General features: G+C 41.7%; 1 protein-coding gene across 1 annotated transcript; it reads right to left on the bottom strand.

Annotated features, from left to right (window-relative positions):
- Window positions 1-1969: 1969 nt before the first annotated feature.
- On the bottom strand, window positions 1970-24724 carry dnai2b (dynein, axonemal, intermediate chain 2b). Its single transcript, XM_061926887.2, has 12 exons — window positions 24473-24724; window positions 15400-15561; window positions 15201-15322; window positions 14973-15115; window positions 14800-14913; window positions 14434-14573; window positions 14233-14355; window positions 13111-13334; window positions 12734-12869; window positions 12510-12656; window positions 9733-9954; window positions 1970-2760 (listed from the first exon to the last, which is right to left on the bottom strand). Exons 1-12 carry the CDS (start codon window positions 24653-24655, stop codon window positions 2737-2739), a joined length of 1740 nt encoding a protein of 579 aa, XP_061782871.1. The 5' UTR covers window positions 24656-24724; the 3' UTR covers window positions 1970-2736.
- Window positions 24725-25969: the final 1245 nt, after the last annotated feature.

The raw sequence follows: 25969 nt of genomic DNA, 5'->3' as shown, positions 1-25969 counted from the left end.
AAAGCTTAAAAAGTTATTTGGGAGCGCTCCGTATTTTTCATTTTCTTCGTCTGTCTATCAGCGTGTTATTCCTGTCAGCTGGTGTGCTGTCAGTACAACAGCCAATCAAATTAGATATACGTTGTTTTCATCACACAGCATTCATCCAATCAAATTGCAGGACAACCAATGAACAAGAGTTGTCCAACAACGTGCCAGTGAGAAACAATTATGTTAAAGTTGGTTTCGTTCGGGTATAAAAACTACGACTTGGTCAACAAAAAACGAATTGCGGTATGCAAATCACGCAGTTCGAATATTACAGACGGAGACGCAACAACTTCCAACTTCGTTCGACATTTGAAGTTGCACAAAGAAGGGTAAGTTTTGAATGTAAGATAACGTTTATTGGCTAAGTAACGTGACTTTTATTTGCTGTGTAGTTAAATCAGTGAGGCTGCAAACTCACTGCTAACGTTATAACCATAGACATCTTATAAGTAGACGCAGCATCGAGCGCTACTGCCTACTGGCGCAGACGAGGCGCGTGGCCGCCATCTTGGAGTGGTGATCCGCTCCACTCAGTGCAATTAATTTGGCAGGAGCAATGAACTGTCAGCGCATTTAATTCATTTTACCTCACTGAATACGACTGATTTTCACCCCCTTTTTTGTCATACGTGTAGCCATGATAACAGACACATGTTTTGGCATGTTTTATTATTCATAGTTTGCTTAACAGTAATATAATATTCGTATACACTATAAATGACCAAACGTCCGAGATCAAAACTGGGAATATAATCCCAGAGAAGGGGGAAAAAAACAGTAATCTATTTTTAAATTGAAGAAACAATATGATTAGGTTATATATACATATGTGTGTATCCTACATAAACAATGTATGAATACATTAGATATCTATATATCTTAGGGACCTATAGACTGTATCTCTGTTGCTTCAGCAGCAGAGAGTTTATTCTGTCTTGACACTTTGTATTGATATTTTCTATTACATTCTTCCCTTAAATGATAATGTTTGCAGTGATTGTTTTATATGTATTATTTTATGTATGTCGCTTTGGATAAAAGCGTCTGCCAAATACTTAAACATATATAAACACCTGAAAGTCTTCATATCAGCTAAAACCACCAATCTGTTTCACTGGATTCAGAATAAAACCAAATTCTGTTCAACCCAACAATGTTAGTATTTGAATATTGTTACTTGAAGACTGATTCCTGGTTACAATTATACTGTTAAGAAAGTATTGTCTTATACTTTGCCTAAAATGAGAATGCATCATAATCAGTGGCGGCTGGTGAATTTTGTTTTAGGTGGGGCTGAAAGTTTGTAAACCAAACCCCTGTAGGGGCGTCATCCTCCCCCAGAAGATTTCTTTGTGATTTTCACATACAAATATTGAAGATCTTTGATCCTTCTCAACTCTGTGGTAATATTATTTTCATAAAATACAACCAATAGTACGTTAATGTTAAATCTCACTTGTGAAAAGTAATCCCCCGATTCCTATTTTCAACAGTCCGCTCATTTGAGCAGGAAAACGCTGAACACCATCTTTGTTTTCTACCTGTCATCTGTCAGTTTTGGCTGCTCGCCGGCTCCTCATCAGCACTTCAAGATGGCGGCCAAATTGCTCACGTCACAGCAACCAATGCTGCGTCTACTTATAAGATGTCTATGGTTATAACGTCATTGCAAACACGGCAATCTGTTGCGTCCACTGCAGTTTGCTACCTTATTCATACTTTTTGTCAAGTGATTTCTTTTTTAAGCAGGGTTTCATGAGGTACATATACATAATGTTACGTTAGTCAATGTATCACACACAGTAACGTAACGTTAGACGGCAGTCAGCAGCACCGCGTATTTTAGCCACCTACAAAAAGACAAACATAGTCAAATAAAGGTCAGTTAAAATGTATACTATATTAAGAATATGTGTACATATTGCATAGGGTCCTGACATCTAAAAAGTACAACTCTGTTCATTGTTATGTTCATATATTTGTTATGTTTTTCATGTGTACGCACACATAAACACACATACAGTATGAGATGAGATCAATGAGATAAGGTAAGAACAGGATAGAAACTGCTGTGGAACTAGTTACAATGCAATATGCCATGGAAATACAATGTTAACACTTTTGTGCAAATAAGTACAGTTGCACTTGTTTTTTTTTCAAATGTGTTTATTCTGTAAAGGAATGAGTTACATGTTTAAAATGACTGGTTAATAGTGCTATTTTGAAGTGCAATGTCATCACTATCTTTTTCCCTGCAATTTCAAATGCACTTGTTTTAATAAATAAATACAGCGTTTTAAAAGCATACACAATCTGTGTAAATATATTAGTCTGTGGTTAAATGACTTGAAAGGACTCGAAACTCAAAATGCAGGACTTGGGACTTGACTTGAGACTTTCCAGTCTTGACTTTGGACTTGACTCGGACTTGCCCTGTATTGACTCGGGACTTGACTCGAGACTTGAGGGTAAAGACTTGAGACTTACTTGTGACTTGCAAAGCAATGACTTGGTCCCACCTCTGCCGTTCTGTTGGATGAGGGAGCAGACAAGTCCAAAGAGGGCAAGGCAATAGGGGTCCAAGAGGCAGGCAGATGATCCGGGGCGAGAGTGAGGCGTCAGAATCCAGGGGCGAGAGAAAGGTCGAGGAACGAAGGAGGCAGTCAGAGTCCAGAGGGAGATCCAGGGGAAAGTGAGACGCACAGCTCACTTTACAGGCGACAGAGGGTACTGCGGGGACACGGGAGAAGACAAATCAAGGCACGGAGAGGAAACACGAAAAGAGCATAAAGCTTGTTGCTTACGGTACACCATGAGAAAACTAAGTTCCCGCGCCGATCCTAGGGTCCACTGGTCTTTTACCAGCTCGCCCTCATTCCAGGTGTGAAGATTGCCAGCGAGTGATTGCCAGAGGTGGGTAGAGTAGCCAGAAATTGTACTCAAGTAAGAGTACTGTTACTTTAGAGATTTATTACTCAATAAAAGTAAGGAGTAGTCACCCAAATGTTTACTTGAGTAAAAGTAAAAAGTATGTTGTAAAAAAACTACTCAAGTACTGAGTAACTGATGAGTAACATATACACACATATATATATATATATATATATATATATATATATATATATACATACATTGATATATACAGTATATAATTTTTTTTTTTTTTTTTTTGCCGTTTTTGTTTACATGTTAATAGTGTTTTAATGAATATACATGCATGTTTAACACATATAGATTCCTTTCTTTCATGAAGACAAGAATATAAGTTGGTGTATTACCTGATTCTGATGACTTGCATTGATTGTAATCAGACAGTAGTGCTGACAAACGTCCACGTTTTCAAATGGAGGAGAAAAAAAGTTCCTCCTTTCTGTCTAATACCACATGAAAGTGGTTGGTTTTTGGCATCTTATATGTCCAGCTTCCATATTCGTTTTTATACACTTTACAAGAAATACATTGGCGGCAAACTCCGTAGCTTGCTAGCTTGTTTGCGCAGGCTTTCGGAGACTCTTATTTTGAAAGCGCAGGCGCGATGGAGCGGCACTTTTATTGTGAAGACAGGAACTGTGCAGTCAGTCTTTAGGCTTTTGACGGGGTGTACGGTTAAAATAAAAAATGGTCTTTTTTCCTTCACACTTTTGATTGATTGATTGGAACTTTTATTAGTAGTTTGCACAGTACCGTACATATTCCGTACAATTGACCACTAAATGGTAACACCCCAATAAGTTTTTCAACTTGTTTAAGTCAGGTCATGTGACCCCTGGCTCTGTTTGATTGGTCCAACGTCACCAGTGACTGCATCTGATTGGTGGAACGGAGTGAACGTCACCAGTGACTGTATTTGTTGAAACGCAGGCACTATGAAGGTCTGTCTGACAGACCAAAACAAACAAAGCATGCATTAACAGATCGATAAAAATTAGTAGCGAGTAGCGAGCTGAATGTAGATAAAAGTAGCGGAGTAAAAGTAGCGTTTCTTCTCTATAAATATACTCAAGTAAAAGTAAAAGTATGTTGCATTAAAACTACTCTTAGAAGTACAATTTATCCCAAAAGTTACTCAAGTAGATGTAACGGAGTAAATGTAGCGCGTTACTACCCACCTCTGGTGATTGCAGCTGGTGGCTTCTGCAGGGCGGAGACGCGCGTGGCGCGTTCCTGGATGTGCGCACCCGTGGGCGTGTCCCGAGGTGCGCACAGACGGAGCCTCCAAGTGTTCCCGCAGAGGAGGGAGAAGCAGACTGCGCGTGCGCCGTAACAAAAATAGCTTAAAAAGCAAGCATGCTAGTATTTGGTAAATGGTCTGTATTTATTTAGGGCTTTATTCTACCTGGACACATTCACAGACTGATGGCGGAAGCTGCCTACTAAAAGGTGAAATGTCTTACCCAAGGACACAACGGCCATGACTAGGATGGTGGAAGCTGGAATTGAACCGAGAACACTCAAGTTGCTGGCACGGCTGCTATACCATCAGCACTGTGCCAACACGCTAGCAATGGACTTAAATGAACAAGGAGCATTTTTACTTTAAAATGGTTTGAAACGTGGACTTCTAAAAATTGCACATTGATTTCAAATGGGAAAATATGTCCCGGAAAATTTAGAATTCCTGGAAAAGTGGGAATTTTTGAAAATGTAAGAAATGTTGGCACGCGTGTCATGAAGGAGCTGAAATATTTGGAAAGTGGAATAGTTTGAATCAGATGAAAAATATGGACGAATAGGGCAAAATAATATATTACAATACTATACATTAGGGACGGGATTCATATGGTCCCATTCTTGGGTTGATCTCGTGTGAGAGGAAAAGGGCGGTTTAATCATTTTGCAATGCAATCTGCTGACAAGGATGGAAAGTGCCACTCTGCATAGCAACTGATGCTGTGATTAAAGTTGGAATTGCCACAAAACAAATGTTGGGATATTCAACACTACTGCCATGTGGTGGCTAAAGTGGATAGTGCAATCCCCAATTCGTCACCTTTCTTGTATCAGGTAAACTGCAACGAATGAGCCATATGAATCCCCTTCCTACTGTATGTGTGAACGCTAGAAAACCTGATGTTGTATACATGGCAACAGGTGGATAAAGAGGGCCATCCTGTACCTTCTGCCATCCACTGGAATAACATTTCATTGTGCCATTAGTTTGCTGACATAGATGGTTTGTGGTAAATAATTTTTGCACCAAGTAATTAGAGTGAAACTTAATAATTTCCCGCGGCACACCTGATAACCTCTAACACAGGGGTGGGCAATTGATTTTTACCGGGGGCCGCATGAGCAACCCGAGCACTGCTGGAGTTGCATTGCAAAATTACACAGAATAAATGTGTTTATTTTGTTTAGAATTCAGATGGGTTTGATTTGGTGCGCGGCATATATTTGCTGTGCGCAGAGGACGCTTGAGCAGTGCGCAATTGCGCAGGCGCGCACCGTAGAGAGAACGTTGCTTGGCAGTCCATGTCTTGTTGAAAACACGCCATTCGTCATCAACTTTTCTCTTTTTAGCGTCTCAAGTGTAAACCGTGCATCACTTGTCGCTGTGCACCTTCACTCACAGGTTACACACGGACATACGCCCATAAATAACACTTTTCAAAATAAAAGCAGCACAGTTCTATTGCGCGCACGACATAGATGTTTTTTAAACTTTATTTTGTAATTTGTGATTGCAGCTCACAATCACGCACGTGCATACGTCCACACGGAAGTAATACAAATAACGCTTTTCAAAACAAAAGCAGCACCGTTGTATTGCACACTCGACATAGATACTTTTTTAAATTTATTTTGTAATTTATGATTGGCCTCACGCGGGCCGGACAGGGACGCACAAAGGGCCGGATGTGGCCGCAGAATGCCCAGGTCTGCTCTAACAGGTTAATGTGTACAGTGGTTGGAATCATTGCTGTATGAGGAATAAACAGACATGAATATACTGTTTAAATTCTGAACATTCCATTGTGAACAATGCACATTTTTATCTAAATTTGCACCAAATTGTGTTCTTCCTCCGTACGTGGAGTGTCATGAAAACAGGGACAAATTGAAAAAAACTAACAAAAAAAGCAGACTCCTCTCTTTCATACTGATGCACTTGGCAGAGGTAAACATGTTGTTCCTTCCCCTTGGTAGACACGTGATTCTTTGCCAAGCAAAAGCTGAAGACCCACAGTTGAGGTGTCTGTATTGCATTTTTTGGTGGTGAAGGACGACATGGAGTTGTTGATAGGTTTGAGGAGATGGTTTATTGTACTGAACAGAGTCTGCGGATTGGAGGAGTTAAAATTGATGAAATTGGAATAGTAAGTGGACCGGGCAGTGTTGTATTGTTGGATGAAGTCTGTAAATGCTTGCTGGTGTACGATGAAGGTGAGTTTTCCGGTAGAGTCTTTCAAGTTGTCTTTTGTGGATTTTCATTTTCCGTAGCTCAGGAGTGTACCAGGGGGCAGAGTGAGTGAAGCAGACGATTTTGGATTTTAAAGGGGGCCAGTATTTTAAGGCAGGTGGACAGTGTTTGATAATAGTAAATGATGAGATCAGATGGGTTAGACTCAAGAGGAGGAGAGGCTGATAGAACTGAATTGAGTTGGGTAGATAAGGCAGATGAGGAGATGGATGTGATATTCCGAAAGTTATTATCCTGTTAGCTTCTAAGATGGGGACAGGGATATGAATGTCCATGGTGATGGCCAGGTGATCAGAGATGAGGAGATTGTGACTGGAGAGTTAAGGGAGGATAAGTTCAGAGGAGCAGACATGATCCTGGATGTGTCCATGACGTGCTGAATGATATTAAATGAGTTTAGGAGTCCAAGGACACTTGAGGCCACTTTGTTGTTGGCTTTATCTACATGGAGGTTAAAACTACTAGAAGTAAAATGCATGGAGATATTGCACAGAGTTGGGTCAGGAGGCCAGAGAAATCAGAAAGTAAGGAATGATTTGTTTTTGGAGGGCGGTAGACGACGGCAGTGACAAGGGGAGTGGAGCCAGAGAGTTTGAAGGCAATGTGTTCAAATGATGGGACAGGAGGGGTGGCGATGACAGTGGAGGGTATGTCCTATTGGTTGATTACAGCAATGCCACGCCCCTCCCCCCATGACTGGGTTTTTCTATGTGGGTGTGGTTTTAGGGAGAAGTAATCCGGTTGTTTCAGTGAGACAGAGAAAATCCAGGTAATTGTCAGTGATGAATTGATGTACGATGGAAGATTTGTTATTCAGGTAGTGGGTGTGGAGTAGTGCAAAATTAAGTTTGTGATACTTGGTGACTCGTTGTGAGGAGCGGGAAATAGGGCCAATATATGACATGTGACGTTTGGTGTTAACATGATGGAATAGTGTGAGGACGACATGACCAGAATGAGGGGATGGGCTGAGGGGACAGACAGGTAGAAACAGAGTGTTGCTGTAGTACTTCGTTGGGGTTGGTTTTACAGTACAGTAGTGAAGATATATGTCTTACTAGTCAATCAGCTGATGTTTGCACACTGTATTGTATGGGTTCTGAAGGTAGTTATCCTGACAAAATAAACCAAAATATTACATCTAAATATAGCTTTAAAAACACTTATACTAGGGTTGTTTGGGAATAAAGTACTGCGATTGTAATTGATTGAAGTCTGTATTATTCTGGCGTTGAAAAGTACCGGTACTGTTCTTTCATCTGAGTGCAGCTGAGTGGCGGTGACTACAGAGTCGAGGCACTAATAATTGTATTTTTCTTAAAGCACATACCAGGATTGGCAACCATAAATCATGAAGCATTTAATATAACGTAAATAAAGCTTTTTTTAAATTATATTCTAATATAATCTTGTAGTGCAACAAGAAAAACAATGTGTTTAATGCCCTTTAATTTATATTTCAACCTTCTAAAATTGTTCTTTGAGTGCAATAGGAAACATGTGTTTATTGTATTGCAAGATTTTCTGTTAAAATAAAGCCAAAATTGACAATTGTTCATAGTTTCCTTTATTTGGAAAGGTATCGATATACATTTTGGTACCGGTACCAAATTATTGGTATTGGGACAATCCTAATTTATACATACATATCCATAAAATAAAGTAACAAAAACATGCTTTTATGTCTTTGAAATATAATTTTGCGGCTGTATTTTGTTGCACTCCGCTGTATACACTCATGCACTGTTTAGTGACCAGCGGGGGTCACACATGATTATTTTTTGGAATTTAGATTAATCCTGAATAATCACAGATTATTATTTACTTGCATAATTTAACTTGAGAAAATACCAATATTTGTATATAAATGCAATTGTATTGTCAGAATGCCTGTTTTACTTGAATGCATGTCATTTATTTGCATAAAAGTTTTATCTAAAGTATTTTCTGCTTGTATTTTGGAATGAAATTTACCAGCAAGCACACCGGTCAAAGTCTTCTTACTCATTTGTGTACCCACGCATGCACTGATCTAAAAGAGCTTGTTCATCGCTTATCCGAGTCAGCAGTCTAAGCAGAGATGCCCAGACTTCCCTGTCCCCGACCAACTCCTGTAGTTCCACAGGAGGGAAACCGAGGCGTTCCCAGGCCAGCTGTGAGAAAATAGTCCCTCCAGCGTGTCCTAGGTCTGCCCGAGGCCTCCTCCCAGCTGGACATGCCCGAAACACATAAACAGGGAGGCATCCATAGTAGATGCTCGAGCCACCTCAGCTGCCTCTTCTTGACGTGAAGGAGGCCGGACTGTCCTCTCCAGCACCCTAGAATAGACTTTCCCTGGGAGGCTGAGAAGTGTGATCCTCTATAATTGGAACAAACCCTCCGATCCCCCTTCTTGAAAAGGGGGACCACCACCCCGGTCTGCCAGTCCAGAGGTGCTGCCCCAGACTTGTACGATCAACATTATTTGCATGATTAATATTGACGCAATACTGAAGCAATATTGTTCCTGTATTTACTTGGTAGAGGATTTAAATGCTCCTCAAGATGAGACGAATTCCGCTTTAAATTGTATATGTGACAAATCAAGTTCATCCATCCATTTATCGCTTGTCCCTCTCAGGGTCGCAGGGGTGGCTGGAGCCTATCCCAGCTGCATTCAGGCGGAGTACACCAAGGACAAGTCATGATACAAATCAAGTTCAAATATGATAATATCAAAAGTTGCAGTACTGTATCGCCCAGACTAAATACCCAACTATTGTAGCAGAGGCTTCATTTGAATCAAACGTTCTCAAAGTCTAGTTTTACAGCTTAGAAAAAAACTTGACTAGACTATTGCTTCAATTTGGGTCAGGTTAAAAATGTGGAGAATATCTAAGTTTGTGTTATTTGTATTTAACAGGACCTCAGGTGTCAATTCACACAAAAGTGAAGAAAAATACAATTAAATTATATAGGTACAGCATATGAGCATGAGCAAAGCCATAATATTTATTTTGTAGTGTTTATGCAAAAAACAGAAGAAGCCAGCATAAAAACAAACAAAAATACATCTTAGCCACGCTGATTAATGTCCACGTTTGGAAAAAAATTATGGACACGTTATTGAATGAACTGATGGCTAAGCTTCACGCTAGGGTGAGTTCAACAATTGGATTTTCTTTGACTGCCGCCTATGAACTAAGCTGAAATAAAAAATGACAGAAACATCAAGCAAATTAGATGATGAGGTGAAACTAAATATATCATATTGTTAGTTAATGATAACCAAGTGCCCTTACCTGCTTCTTATCTTCCTCCCGCCGTCTCTTCTCCGCCTCCACTATCGTGAAAAAGTCTAGCTCAGCTCTGGCAATCAGCTGCTCGACAGTTTCCTCTTGGTCCGCCCCGTTTTGGCCCGTCTGGTCTTCTCTGCTCTGCTCGGAGCGACTCCTCTCCTTCAGGCGCATCTCCTTCTGACGGGCCTCCAGGATCTTCTCGCGCTTTGCCTCACGCTCAAACATCTGCGCATGCAAAAGAATGCTTGATTTTAGGGAATCGTTGTATGTATTGTACGAATGTACTGTTTGAGTGGCACGGCACCGTGTAAAAGTTTAGGTTCAATTATTAATATTATCATTATCAGTGGTAGTAGTAATAGTAGTATACCGGTAGTCGTAGTAGTAATAGTATTTGTTGCTTGAGCATATATAAATATACAATGACCATTCAAAAATGTAAATCTTCTTTAGCTCTAGTTGCACACCCCTCTTATAATTATAAACACTTGGAGGAATAAGTTTTGTATTTTTGTCATAGTCCTGCTAAAAGTTTTGCTTTAACTCTAAGGGAATGTGCTGTTAGAGAAATCATAAAAACAACAAAAATAGTCCTGGCTTAAGGACGTTATTAATGATATATGTCACCTGGTAAGCCGGTAATAATGCAAAAATGCAAAGGAATGACCCAAAAGTTAAAGCCCACACTTACTCCTGCAAATGCAATTTAGTTGATGCAATTTCTTCTCCTGGCAGTTATTGATAATGGCCACTTTGCATAAGAGAAATAATTTGAAAATAAATTACTATGCGTGTTACAATCCAATATTAATATCAGATATTGGTCCATTACCAGCAAAAAAAACAAATATTGGATTGCATCTTTTCTTGTATTTCAGTGAAATAATGTACAAAAGGTAAACATGGTAGGCTATATGCTACTAGAGCTACACATCAACCAAGAACACAAGCTATACATACATACCTGTTCTTAATTGAACAATACTGCAGTATAAAACAGGGCATTTGCCAATATAAACAAGTATCAAATAATTTTAGTTGCATAATACTTAGATACAAAGTCTCCAAGGCAGAAGTGTCCAGTAACACATGTGTCTGCATCATTCAACTTACTGCATCATGAGCTTAATTTAATGAAGTATTGTGATCACTATGTGTTTCCACAAAAATCAATAAGTAAGCATAAGTCAATTGCATGAAGTTAGACATAAATAGGTTAGTGTTTCTCATACCTACTATTGTTTTCCGAGTAATTATGCTTGATCAAGCCTTTTCTAACATTTCACACAACAAAATAAGAAATGTATAATACGTGACGATATCATTCAACACTCCAATATTGGTATTCTATTGTAAGTGAAAAAGTTGTATCAGTGTGATGGGACACAAGTAGGGGATTTTATTTTTGATGTTTCGTTGCCATGCATGTTTTAGAGTGTTTTTATTGTTGTGGATTTTAGTTGCATGTTTTTATTGCTGTGGAATTTGATTGTAATTTTAGTTGCATGTTTTTACACTTTGTGGACTTTGATTGTATTTTTAATTGCATGTTTTTATTCTTTGTGGACTTTGCTGGCATTTTAAGACGTTGCCCCTTTTAGCTTGTTGCCCCTGACAACCAAAGTGCCCAATCGGACTGCACCTGAGAACAGCCGCACCTGTGGAGCATTAAGGCTGCACACATTTAAAAGGGAAGAGTGTCAGAGAGAAGGGAGGGACGAGGAAGGAAGAGCGACCGCGGGAAGCGCGGCGGAGGGAAACGGAAGCAACCGGGGGGGACGCCCGCAGGCTGGGAGGGAATCCAGGACTACACAGCAGACCCCGCAAGCTACCGGAGTGAACCCCAAGAAGCCCACAACACGCAGGGGCAGAGGAAACTCTGCCTCCGAAGTAAGTGTCGTGGATTGTGGATCTGTGAGGGTGATCAAACTGCCTTTGGCTGTGGGCTTGCGGGCTCGTGCGTTGTACGCTGGCTGTGTGGTCCTGTGGACAGGAGTAATCGGGACCCAGAGACCTGCGGTGACTCCCGGGAGCGACCAAGAGGCGGAGCGAGACGGGACGGGTACGGCCACGTAGGTCCCGCAAGTGACCGGCGACTCACGAGGAGAGTGGGCGTACCCAAAACCTCGACACAGAACTACAGCAAAGGCAGGAGAAACCCTGCCTTGCGTGTAAGTGTGACGTCAGCCCGGAGAGCGTCTCCGTACTTTTAGAAGATTTTATCCCCGTGGCCTGCCTCCGTTTTAATTGTGTGTGTGCAGGAGGACGCCGTGGAAGTGGGCGGAGCCAGGACGCTGACCCACTACGCCTGTACCCTCACCATAATATTGTTTACCAATTGGTATTTTTAGTGTTATTTACTTGACTGTTTTTACTGTTTGGAAATCATCATCATTATCTTTACTTATTTTGGGACTGTTGCTCTCACTACATTGGGTTCTTAATATTTATATTAGTTTTTATCAAAATGTTATTAGATTTTAAATTTCCACCACTCGGGTCCACATCACATCAGGACACCCTTAGACCCACACAGTCAAAGCCCAAGCTCACTCATGCACACATACCTGATGCACAAGAGCAACATACTTGTCATATAAATAATATAATTAATGTGATTTTAACTCATGTCAGTTATTCACTATAATGGCCACCTTGCATAATTAAAACAGTAATATAGTATTGTGTATTAAAGTTTACAGAGCAGTGTGAATGCGGGAGATTTTCAAAGACTCCACTAAATTCATGCATTTCAGTCTGCTACTAATTTGGAGTCTCACCTCAGCCATTTGACTCTTCTCATTCTTCTGAAGGCTGGACAGTCCTGAGCAGATCTCCAGTATTGTAGCGGTGCCCTGCTGAGAGCCACAAGCCACCAGGCGTCCGTTGTCATGCACCCGCAGGCTATACAGAGCTTCATCACACACCTGGGGGGAAAAAAATGGTTAAATAGAGCTAGAGCGGTCAAGACACTTTCAAAGAAACACAAGTAAAATCTGGGTACTTTGACACTCAGCGTTGGGTCATTTTGCTTGAACAAGACATCCCAGATGTCCAACACGCCATCTGTCTTCACAGTGAAAAAGACGGAGGGTCTGACAGGACTCCAGCAGGCATCTGTCAAGTATGACATCTGGTACCTGATCAAACCACAAACAGACATGGCTCAGCCCAGAAAAAAATCACGATGTAAGAACGTTAGAAGATGGCAAAGGATCATGTCGCCAGAATACACTCAATTGGAAGATATTGGGTAAATCCAATAAATAATAGTAAGATGGCAATTGGGGGTGAACTAATATTCCTTAACATGCCTAAATTTTGTATGCATACAATATTCACAAATAAATAACTATTAAACAGAAAATAAGGACTTTGTACTTTGTCCACATGATGGACGACTCCTTAATGTCCTCAGACCAGATGCGAGCCCTCCAGTCCCCCACTGTGAGGAAGTTTTTAGGGAAGAAAGGGTTCCTCTGAAGAGCGTAGACAGGTCCATGGTGACCCTCATAGGTACAGACAATTTTCTCGGCTGGGGTCTTCGCCTTCCTGTTGCAGGACACAACAATGCCTTGCTCGGTCCCCACCATGAACTTAGTTGGCTGGAGACACAGGAGGAAACCTTTGATATCCTGAGACACGCCTACATCCAGTAAAGTCCAGATTAGACCAAAACAGAAAAAATATTTTAGTTGTGTTATTGAAAGCAGTTATGTAGGGGTTAACATTTCATTTAGAGACTATTGTTCATACTGTAGATGTGAATGGTTGTTGGTTTATACAGTGGTACATCAACCTACGAGCACGTTGCGTTCTACGACCATAGAGTTTATAACTCTGAATACTTAAATTACCCCCGCCAATTGAAATTAATTCAATCTGTATTCGGCCTTCCCAAAACAGCACAATTTTAACATGTCACATGCCTTTTAAAAAAGAAAAAAAAAACTAACCCTTACTCCTAACCCTTAGAAATGGTGTGGATGAGCAAGCCTCAGCAGCAGAACGATGTCAACTAAAAGGCTGTGGAAGCTGGACTGCTCCTATTTGTTTGGTTTCCAAATGGTTTGAGAACAAACTTATTTCAATCTCCAGCTATAAGCTAATGATAGCAAGTAAAACCGGATGTTTTGGGGCGGACCTCACAACGTTGGCTGTGGCATTAGCTATAAACCCTCAAGCAGCTCAGAGGTTGGTAACTTAAATTAGGCTGGTAAATTAAAGAATAACAAAAAGCCAAGAGACACCTTGTATGCTAATGAACTCGTAAGTAGAGGTACCACTGCATGTGGCCTGTGATTGACTGTGAGCCAGTCCAGGCTACACCGTGCCTTTCACCCAAAGACAGCTGGGATAGGTTTTGGACAGGGTAAGTGGAGACAAAATTACTGATTTACATCATTGTCTTAAAGGAAGCAGGATGGATCTGTTGACCTACCATTCTCCTTCTGTTGCAACTAAAGACAAAACTTTTTAAAACCTCAAAGAACAGAAACACACCATGGTAGCTTCAAACTCCAGAGAAATGGCTCCTAAGGCCCGGTCCAGGTTCCCTTCTCGACCTAGGTCCAGAACCAGCTGCTCGGTGGGTTCGCTCAGCCTGCGGACGTCCCACCATAGAACCTGCCATAAATGACAAGGTTTAGTTACTCAGGCTGGATGAATCAAACACTTTACAACTGAGGCTGGGCTCAAACTGACCTGTCCATCAGTGGAGGCAGAGAAGGCTTCTGTCCCGGTCTTGGATTGTAACCAGATGGTCTTATAGACAGGGTCCCTATGACTCTGCTCCAAAGAAGAAACATTCGTTGGCTGGCTGCCTTTGCGGGTGTCCCAGAACACTAAAATAACCAAACATTATTGAGTACATGAATAAGAAGTCCATCCCTGGGTATCCTGTTCAGAATCACAAGATGACTGAATCCTATCACAGGGTTTTTACCTATTTAGGGGAAAAGGTGAGGTACTGTACACCTTCGACTGATCACCAGTGACAGTACAGGGGTTGAGGTCAATACCAAAATTCTGATACTACTGACATGAGGGGAAGACCATCACTGAACCCACCGATTTGTCCATTGTAGCTCCCGCTGACTAGAGTGTGTGAGTCTTTGGGGTTGTAGTCCAAACAGACGAGTGGAGATGCTGCCTTCAGGGTCATCTCAGGCTTGTTAGGATTCTCTGCAATAAACATCACATATGATCAGCCTCCTGCCTGATTTTGTGACTAGCATACGCACCGATATCCCAGATGTACGCGTCCGTGCTCATGTCTGTAGATGCTTTCTGGAACTCCAGACATGAATAGGCAGCGGCCAGCTTCCTGCCTCCTTCGGGATGCCATGACAGACAAGTGACGGTTCGCTTCACCTGGTTCGGATCCCTGTTGAAATCGTTAGTTACTAGTCTGCCCCATTAGAAGCGGAAGTTGAGGTCCAAAAAGTTATTGAACAAAGAGTTTCTCATACCTAAACACATTGATGGTCTTAGCAGATGGTGGCTCCTGAATTTCATCCTCCAATTCTTCATCCTCAAAGTACTCTTGATAGATATCCACTGCGTTATTCTGCCCAACACAGTAGCGGATAACCTGGACCAGACAAAGATAATTTCAGCAGTGGATATACTGTAGCAATGAGAAACAAACATGGATTAAGTAGATCGTACACCACCCAGCTGCATAATACTGTTCAAGTAGCTCTCATCCTTCTCAACTTTCTTCCTGAAACGAATGGTTTGTTCCATCTCTTGGGGGTTGATGTCTTTGGGCCAACCTCCCTCCACATGGTTTATTCCACAGCTCTCAGATTCAAACCTCTCTGTGTTCACCTGGCAAGTAAACATCAACCAAAGCAAGGTAGTTCATTACAAACATTCGGATCATATTAAAACGTTTTTCAAGCAGTCAGCAGGACTGCCAGGTGCAGTGTCCTGCTTGACGATGCTGTTTTTGTGTCTTGTTTATGTTATATACACACATACAGAGCAATTTGATGAGTATAAATATGCCAGTGCTGCACCCTATAATTTCTGCGTAACGGAATTGGCCAATAAAGACAATCTAATATTAAATGCAGACATTTGCAATTTACATAATGCAATTGACATGTCTTTGTGAAGAGAAGGAATCTTTGGAAAATCCAGCACCAAATAAACTAAAACCATAACTGTGTTATAACTTGCGGTCAAATTTTCGTGACATAGCCATGCCATGTCTGAGGAGCACATAGAAGAGGTTGAGTAAGGACCCGGAGACGGAAGCGCCCGGAGACGGAAGCTGCTTACTCCGAAGAGGTGATGAAGCTGGTCGAGTTAGGGCTGGTCAAGAAACTGGAACCCGAGGAGGAGGAAGCTAGTGCCGAGTCACAACGTGAAGCACAATGGCAAGAATCAGGTTGTGTTCAATTGTAGCTTCCAAGTCCGCGAACAGAACCTGAACAAGCACCTTCTTCCTGGTCCGACTCTGACCCCCTCCCTACTCAGAGACATGGTGCGCTTCCGCCGGCGGCAGACCGCGATCAGCGATGACATAAGAAGAATGTTTCATTCTGCTGCTGCTGGACGAGGACAAGCCACTTGTGAGGTTTGTGTGGTGAGAAAACCCAGACAAGCCCCTCTACTTACTAGTGGGAAGTGCTTCCCTTTGGGACCACCTGCAATCCGTGCTGCGCGACATACGCCTTGCAGGCCCATGTGGCAGGAGGAACCGTACCTGAGGGGGTAGCTGACGTCGTCCTGCACAATTTTTATGTACAGGTAAAAGCCAGTAAATTAGAATATTTTGAAAAACTTGATTTATTTCAGTAATTGCATTCAAAAGGTGTAACTTGTACATTATATTTATTCATTGCACACAGACTGATGCATTCAAATGTTTATTTCATTTAATTTTGATGATTTGAAGTGGCAACAAATGAAAATCCAAAATTCCGTGTGTCACAAAATTAGAATATTACTTAAGGCTAATACAAAAAAGGGATTTTTAGAAATGTTGGCCAACTGAAAAGTATGAAAATGAAAAATATGAGCATGTACAATACTCAATACTTGGTTGGAGCTCCTTTTGCCTCAATTACTGCGTTCATGCGGCGAGGCATGGAGTCGATGAGTTTCTGGCACTGCTCAGGTGTTATGAGAGCCCAGGTTGCTCTGATAGTGGCCTTCAACTCTTCTGCGTTTTTGGGTCTGGCATTCTGCATCTTCCTTTTCACAATACCCCACAGATTTTCTATGGGGCTAAGGTCAGGGGAGTTGGCGGGCCAATTTAGAACAGAAATACCATGGTCCGTAAACCAGGCACGGGTAGATTTTGCGCTGTGTGCAGGCGCCAAGTCCTGTTGGAACTTGAAATCTCCATCTCCATAGAGCAGGTCAGCAGCAGGAAGCATGAAGTGCTCTAAAACTTGCTGGTAGACAGCTGCGTTGACCCTGGATCTCAGGAAACAGAGTGGACCGACACCAGCAGATGACATGGCACCCCAAACCATCACTGATGGTGGAAACTTTACACTAGACTTCAGGCAACATGGATCCTGTGCCTCTCCTGTCTTCCTCCAGACTCTGGGACCTCGATTTCCAAAAGAAATGCAAAATTTGCATGGTTGGGTGATGGTTTGGGGTGCCATGTCATCTGCTGGTGTCGGTCCACTCTGTTTCCTGAGATCCAGGGTCAACGCAGCCGTCTACCAGCAAGTTTTAGAGCACTTCATGCTTCCTGCTGCTGACCTGCTCTATGGAGATGGAGATTTCAAGTTCCAACAGGACTTGGCGCCTGCACACAGCGCAAAATCTACCCGTGCCTGGTTTACGGACCATGGTATTTCTGTTCTAAATTGGCCCGCCAACTCCCCTGACCTTAGCCCCATAGAAAATCTGTGGGGTATTGTGAAAAGGAAGATGCAGAATGCCAGACCCAAAAACGCAGAAGAGTTGAAGGCCACTATCAGAGCAACCTGGGCTCTCATAACACCTGAGCAGTGCCAGAAACTCATCGACTCCATGCCACGCCGCATTAACGCAGTAATGGAGGCAAAAGGAGCTCCAACCAAGTATTGAGTATTGTACATGCTCATATTTTTCATTTTCATACTTTTCAGTTGGCCAACATTTCTAAAAATCCCTTTTTTGTATTAGCCTTAAGTAATATTCTAATTTTGTGACACACGGAATTTTGGATTTTCATTTGTTGCCACTTCAAATCATCAAAATTAAATGAAATAAACATTTGAATGCATCAGTCTGTGTGCAAAAAATAAATATAATGTACAAGTTACACCTTTTGAATGCAATTACTGAAATAAATCAAGTTTTTCAAAATATTCAAATTTACTGGCTTTTAGCTGTATATAACTGCCTCCACGGCACTGAGACCCTGGAGGAGGCACGTCGTCTGGTTCACAACCTGCACACCCACCTGGCTACCGCTGGCTTTGACGTCCGCCAGTGAGCGAGCAATGACCCTAAAGTCTTGAGGGACCTCCCAGCCGAGGCAAAGTCAGACAGCAGTGAGACCTGGGTCACTCAGTCAAGCGACGACGCATGAGATGACGCTGGGCCTCCTCTGGAGCTTCAAATCGGACAAGCTGCGCTACCAGTATAAAGCAGAGGTGTGGACTCGAGTCACATGACTTGGACTCGAATCAGACTCGAGTCATGAATTTGATGACTTTAGACTCGACTTGACAAAATGTAAAGAGACTTGCAACTCGACTTAGACTTTAACATCAATGACTTGTGACTTCACTTGGACTTGAGCCTTTTGACTTGACATGACTTGCTACTTTCCCCAAAACCCAAAGATTGAAAAGTTATTCAGCGCTCCGTAGCTTTAATTTTTTACGTGTCTGTCTATCTATGAGCGTGTGTGCTGCTTGTCAGCTGCTTGTCAGCGTGTGTGCTCTCAGTACAACAGCCAATCAAATTTGATCTACGTTGTTTTTGTCCCACAACATTCATCCAATCAAATTGCAGGACAACCACCGAACAAGAGTTGTCAAATAACGTGCCAGTGAGAAAGATTTATACCAAAGTTGGTTTCGTTCGGGTATAAAAACTACGACTTGGTCAACATAAAACAAATTGCAGTATGCTAAACATGCAGTTCGAATATTGCAGACGGAGACTTCCAACTTCGTTCGACATTTGAAGATGCACAAAGAAGGGTAAGTTTTGAATGTAAGCTGACGTTTATTGGCTAAGTAACGTGACTTTTATTTGCTGTGTAGTTAAATGAGTGAGGCTGTAACCTCACTGCTAACGTTATAACCATAGACATCTTATAAGTAGACGCAGCATGTAGCGCTACTACCTAATGGCGCAGACGAGACGCGGGGCCGCCATCTTGGAGTGGTGATCCGCTCCACTCAGTGCAATTCATTTGGCAGGAACAATGAACTGTCAGCGCATTTAATTCATCTTACCTCACTGAATACCACTGATTTTCACGTGCTTTTTTGTCATACGTGTAGCTATGATAAAGGACACATGTTTTGGCTTGTTTTATTATTCATAGTTTGCTTAACAGTAATAGAATAATCTTATATGCTATAAGTGACCAGACATCCGAGATCAAAACTGGGAATATAATCCCAAAGAAGGGGGAAAAAAAACGTCAGGTATTTTTAAATTGAAGAAACAATATGATTAGGTTATATATACATGCGTATATCCTGCATAAACAATGTATGAATACATTAGATATCTATATATCTTATAGACTGTATCTCTGTTGCTGCAGCAGCAGAGAGTTTATTCTGTCTTGACACTTTGTATTGATATTTTGTATTACATTCTTCCCTTAAATGATCATGTTTACAGTGATTGTTTTATATGTATTTTTTATGTATGTCGCTTTGGATAAAAGTGTCTGCCAAATACTTAAACAGAAACATATATAAACACCTGAAAGTCTTTATATCAGCTAAACCACCAATTAGTTTCACTGGATTCAGAATAAAACCAAATTCTGTTTTACCCAACAATGTTAGTATTTGAATATTGTTACTTGAAGACTGATTCCTGGTTACAATTATACTGTTAAGAAAGTATTGTTTTATATTTTGCCTAAAATGAGAATGCATCATAATCAGTGGCGGCTGGTGAATTTTGTTTTAGGTGGGGCTGAAAGTTTGTAAACCAAACCCCTGTAGGGGGGTCATCCTCCCCCAGAAGATTTCTTTGTGATTTTCACATACAAATATTGAAGATCTTTGCTCCTTCTCAACTCTGTGGTAATATTATTTTCACAAAATACAACCAATAGTACGTTAATGTTAAATCTTACTTGTGAATAGTAGTCCCCCGATTCCTATTTTCAACAGTCCGCACATTTGAGCAGGAAAACGCTGAACACCATCTTTGTTTTCTACCTGTCAACTGTCAGTTTAGGCTCCTCGCCGGCTCCTCATCACCACTTCAAGATGGCGGGCAAATTGCTCGCGTCACAGCAGCCTATGCTGCGTCTACTTATAAGATGTATATGGTTATAACGTCATTGCAAACACGGCAATCTGTTGCGTCCACTGCAGTTCGCAACCTTATTCATACTTTTTGTCAAGTGTTTTTTTTTAAGCAGGGTTGCATGAGGTACCAACACATAACGTTACGTTAGTCAATGTATCACACACAGTAACGTAACGTTAGATGGCGGTCAGCAGCACCGCGTATTTTAGCCACCTACAAAAAGAGAAACATAGTCAAATAAAGGTCGGTTAAAATGTATACTATATTAAGAATATGTGTACATATTGTATAGGGCCCTGACATCTAAAAAGTACAACTCTGTTCATTGTTATGTTCATGTATTTGTTATGTTTTTCATGTGTACGCACACATCAACACACATACAGTATGAGATGAGATCATTGAGATAAGGTAAGAACAGGATATAAATTGTTGTGCAACTAGTTACAATGCAATATGCCATGGAAATACAATGTTAACACTTATGTGCAAATAAGTACAGTTGCACTTGTTTTTTCAAATGTGTTTATTCTGTAAAGGAATGAGTTAAATGTTTAAAATGACTGGTTAATAGTGCTATTATGAAGTGTGATGTCAGCACTATTTTTTTTGTCCTGCAATTTCAAATGCAGTTGTTTTAATAAATAAATACAGCGTTTGAAAAGCATACACAATCTGTGTAAATATATTAGTCTGTGGTTAAAAGGACTTGAAAGGACTCGAAACTCAAAATGCAGGACTTGGGACTTGACTTGAGACTTTCCAGTCTTGACTTTGGACTTGACTCGGGACTTGCCTGTCTTGACTCGGGACTTGACTCGAGACTTGAGAGAAAAGACTTGAGACTTACTTGTGACTTGCAAAACAATGACTTGGTCCCACCTTTGGTATAAAGAGATTGAGCACCGCCGCTACGTCGCTATGTGGGCGATCTACCGGACCCTGGCGAGCCAGTACGACCCTCTCGGGTACATCAATCCATTCACCACCCGAGCCAAGGTGTTGGTGAGGGAGTTGTGGACTGAGAAGAGGAGTTGGGTCGCCCTCTCCTCGTCCCCGTGTCCTCCTGTCTGACAACGGGACCAACTTCCACGGTGGGGAAGCTGAGCTGAAGAAGAATTACAGGGACATGACCGAGGAGCTTAAGAAGCAACTAGACCCCCTTCAAGTTGACTTGCAGTACAACCCACCTAGCGCCCCTCACTTCGGTGGAGTCTGGGAGGGGGAGGTCAGGTCGGTGAAGGCGGCTCTAAACTTCGCCCTTGGAACACAGGTCCCCAAAGCTGAAGTCTTTGCCACTGTGTTAGTCAAAGTGGAAGCGATCCTGAACTCCAAACCATTGGGATATGCAAGTAGCGACCTGGCTGACCTCGATCCCTTCACGCCCAACTCTCTCCTCATGGGGCGGCCAGACACAGCTCTTCCACTCGCTGCCTATGCTTCAACGAATGACGTCAGTGATCATACCTGGAAGTACAGTCAGGCCATAGCTGACCAGTTTTGGAGGAGGTACACCTCCGAGTATCTCCCCAGCATGCAAGGCCGTCACAAGTGGCACAGAGAGCGCAGTAACTTGGAGGTTTGCACTCCAGTCATGATAGTGGATCCAGCGCTACCCAGAGCGCATTGGCTCCTGGGCAGAGTGAAGACAGTCACTACGGGGAAGGATGGAAGAGTTTGCTCAACGATAGTGGACACCGGCCAGGGAACCAACCATCGACCAGTGGCTCGTCTTATCGAGCTTCCCCCATACTCTGACCCGACTCCCCCTGAACCCCCTGATTTGCTTGTATAGCAAACCTTCATTTGCATAACTGATTTCCTTCACATAAATCAGGGGGCTGCTCTTCTGAAGGTTTGCATATTTGTGTAATTGTCTCTTTAGTTCTGCAGATAGGAGATAATTTCTGTTAAGGGATTAATTATAATTATTATTTATTTATATTTCATATGTGTCGTTTGGGAAGCTAAAAGGTAGGAATGGTTCACATACTCTTCATTTTCAATGTTTTATCGTTTGTACTTCATTTTGTAGAGGCGGGTAATCTTATCCGGCACGCTCTTATTGGCGGGCAATCTTAATCATCGGATTAAACGAGCGTGCGCATATTTGGGGTAGCGGGCAATTTTATTCGGCACGCAGCGGCGCACATAATGACGGGCAATCTTATTACAACACGCGCATATCCGGGTGGCAGGCATTCCTTTTTTGACTGATGAGCAGCCAGGTTCCTGGCATCCGCATCCTTCACTGACTAAACGTAAGTTATTTAGTTACAATATATGTTCTTACACAAGTGTGTTCAAGCTGCTACTTAAGCGTTAACTGTGATATTTAACTTTTGAATTTGATGTGAGTATGATTGACTGTATGACTGTTTTTACAACCTTATCAGGAAGTGTTCCATGAACTGTTTAGATTCTGTAAAATAGCCTAAGCCCTTCCTGTAAGCAGTGCTGCATGTGAACGGAGCTTCTCAGCTCTAATGCTCGTAAAAACAAATTTACGTACAACTATGGTTGACACGAGGCTGTGCCTTTTAGGTGTCCTAAGCATTGAATCTAAAAGAGCTACGGACTTGAACATGGATGATTTTATTAACGTGTTTGCCTGCCAACACAGGAACAGGCGCATTGAACGTTATTTCAGTCCAATCATCTTTTGATTCTACCATGATGTTATAGTTCTACTCAGTCCAGTTAATGTTTTTGTTTTTGACAAATACTTTTAAAAGCACATTGTGTAAAATTTTTAATCTTTAATTAAAAGTGGATTTGAATGAGGACCTCCATCCATCCCATCCATTTTCTACCGCTTGTCCCTTTCGGGGTCGTAGCCTCGCGGGGGGCGGGGGGGTGTATAGGCTCCAGCACCCCCCGCGACCCCGAAAGGGACAAGCGGTAGAAAATGGTTGGATAGATGGACTTTATTATAAGAGGAAAGTTGACATACCGTATTAGTATTTTGCACCTACTGTTGCAAGCTGTCTGATGTAGGCTACTGTACTGATGTACTCAATGCCAGCAATTGTCTTACAAGGAGCTTCACCCCATACTTGGTTGTGGTATTCGTGGTAAACTACTATAGTAGCAACGGTTGTTCCTGCGGTAGACTGACGGGTTTTGTTGGGTGCCTCCCCTGCGAAAAAGTATGGACACGCCACTGGTTTGAGCCTGACAACAGACGGCCTTAATACAGTGATTTTCAACCACTGTGCCGCGGCACACTAGTGTGCCCTGACATATTGTCTGGTGTGCCGTGGGAAATGATGCCACTTCACCTAATTGGTCCAAAAAATATTTTTTGCAAATCACTAATCATAATGTGCTGCTGTCTAGTGCCTGCGCTGTGTAGAGCTTGGCAATCCCAATATGCAGAGCACAGCAGGAGACAGGTAAAAAGGTATGTAACGCTTAAACCAAAAATTAATACAAAAGGCAAGTCCCACTAGGAAAAGGCACTGAAGCATAGGGATGGCTATGTAAAACAAAAGTAAAACTGAACTGGCTACAAATTCAACAAAAACAGAATGCTGGACGACAGCAAAAACTTACAGCGTGTGGAGAAAAGACGGCGTCCACCAAGCACATCCGTACATGACATGACAATCAACAATGTCCCCACAAAGAAGGATAGCGTATGCACAACTTAAATAGTCTTGATTGCGAAAACAAAGCAGGTGCGGGTAATAGTTCAATCCCCACCTTCTACCATCCTAGTCACGTCCGTTGTGTCCTTGAGCAAGACACTTCACCCCTTGCTCCTGATGGCTGCTGGTTAGCGCCTTGCATGGCAGCTCCCGCCATCAGTGTGTGAATGTGTGTGTGAATGGGTGAATGTGGTAATACTGTCAAAGCGCTTTGAGTACCTTGAAGGTAGAAAAGCGCTATACAAGTATAACCCATTTATCATTTATAATAGCACTCAAAGGAAGGCGTGAAGCTGCTACAGGAGAATAACAACAAAACAGGAAAAGTCACCAAAATAACAGCGCAAGACAGGAACTAAAGCACTACACACAGGAAACAACAACAAACTCAAAATAAGGCACGACAACCTGGTGGAGTTTCATTTTTTAACCTTTTCTGCTGGTGGTGTGCCTCCGTATTTTTTTTTATGAAAAAAATGTGCCTTGGTTCAAAAAAGGTCGAAAAACACTGCCTTAATTGGAGAACACATTTGGAACTAAAACAGGCTCATTAAACAGTAAATTTGGAAAACATGTCAATAATATACAGCTGTAATGTGTTACTAAACGGATGAAATGACTGAAGTCACCTGGTGCTCGGACATGTCCCGGGAGCATTGTAGCGCCTGGACACTGTTGATTCTCGGCACAAACTGCAGCGCTAGGTTGGGGTCTGGAGGAACATCTGCTAACAGCTCCGCCGACCGGTCAGAGAAAAGACATTGGCGGCCCAAGTCCCTACGGGCTTTCGTGTACTCACGAACGATCTCCATTGCGTTTAAATTACCCGACAAAAGTCACGAAATTACGGGCCAAGCAATTGCATTGGCGTCTCTTAGCAACAGAAGTAAACCCGGAAGTGAGTATTGTTTTGTAGCGACAGGATTCGAACTTTAAAGAGAGTCAAACCTATTAACTGGAAGCATGCGGTCACTTGAAATATATATATATTTTTCGACTAATGGCTCAAATAAAAAATAAAAATAAAATAAATACAACTAGCACGGCATATGCCAACTGTAATCCGATCCATCCAAAACTTTATTGGCAGATAGGGGTTGACAATGTTTCAGTACCTCTTCAATAAAGAAAATGACCACAAAAATTTAAACATGCATACAAAGTAAGTACAGTGGGAATTAAGCGCATATTTTAAAGTGTACAGTTACTAATCTATAATGTAGTAAAAATCTACATACATAAATATTAATTTTAACATCGATGCACATTCACATGAATACAGGATGTACTACTCCCAGTATGAATATTCATAAAGACAAAGACAGATTTAATAGGCGATAGCTCACACGGATAGTAACTGCAGAATACAACAAGGGAGAGAAAAATAAAATAACGTACCACACCATACCAACTTTATTTATAAAGCCCTTTAAAAACAAGCACAGTTGAAGAACAAAGGGCTGTACGCCACAAAGAAATAGCGGCAAAGGACAGACTAAAAAATAACATTTAAAACAGAAATAAAAATACACATTGAAAAAGCAAATGCAAATTACCCTAAGAACAATTTGTTAGATAAAAAGGAGTTTAAAAAGTTAAAAACAGTTAAAAACAGTACTCAATAGATTGATATCAAATCTTGCATGGTTACTTTTCTATTTTTCACTGTAATTACTCTCTCAGTTTAACCACATACCTCCAAAAACATGCACCTGGGGATAGGTTGATTGGCAACACTAAATTGGCCCTAGTGTGTGAATGTGAGTGTGAATGTTGTCTGTCTATCTGTGTTGGCCCTGCGATGAGGTGGTGACTTGTCCAGGGTGTACCCCGCCTTCCGCTCGATTGTAGCTGAGATAGGCTCCCGCGCCCCCCGCGACCCCGAAGGGAATAGAAAATGGATGGATGGATGGAAGATTGATATCAAATCTTGCATGGTTACTTTTCTATTTTTCACTGTAATTACTCTCTCAGTTTAACCACATACCACCACTTAATGTACAAGAGTGTGTAACATAGTCTACGGAACGCCTTAGGGGACAAATCAGTTTGAATTTCCAGTAGTTTGTTGTTTTATTATAGATGACAGTTTTTAAATGTGAAATAACAGTTAATTGTTGTGAAAT

This window comes from Nerophis lumbriciformis, linkage group LG32 (genome assembly GCF_033978685.3).
Source record: "Nerophis lumbriciformis linkage group LG32, RoL_Nlum_v2.1, whole genome shotgun sequence".
Taxonomy (NCBI): domain Eukaryota; kingdom Metazoa; phylum Chordata; class Actinopteri; order Syngnathiformes; family Syngnathidae; genus Nerophis; species Nerophis lumbriciformis.
This window is presented reverse-complemented; position numbering and strand designations above follow the sequence as displayed.

What these genes read in the sequence shown, in the direction of transcription:
- dnai2b (XM_061926887.2), bottom strand. Translation starts at nt 24,655, where the DNA reads ATGGAGATCGTTCGTGAGTACACGAAAGCCCGTAGGGACTTGGGCCGC. An exon ending in GAGCTACAATGGACAAATCG is followed by an intron (nt 14,574 to 14,799) that starts GTGGGTTCAGTG and finishes TGGTTATTTTAG; the next exon opens with TGTTCTGGGACACCCGCAAA. An exon ending in TCGTCCATCATGTGGACAAA is followed by an intron (nt 12,870 to 13,110) that starts GTACAAAGTCCT and finishes TGGTTTGATCAG; the next exon opens with GTACCAGATGTCATACTTGA.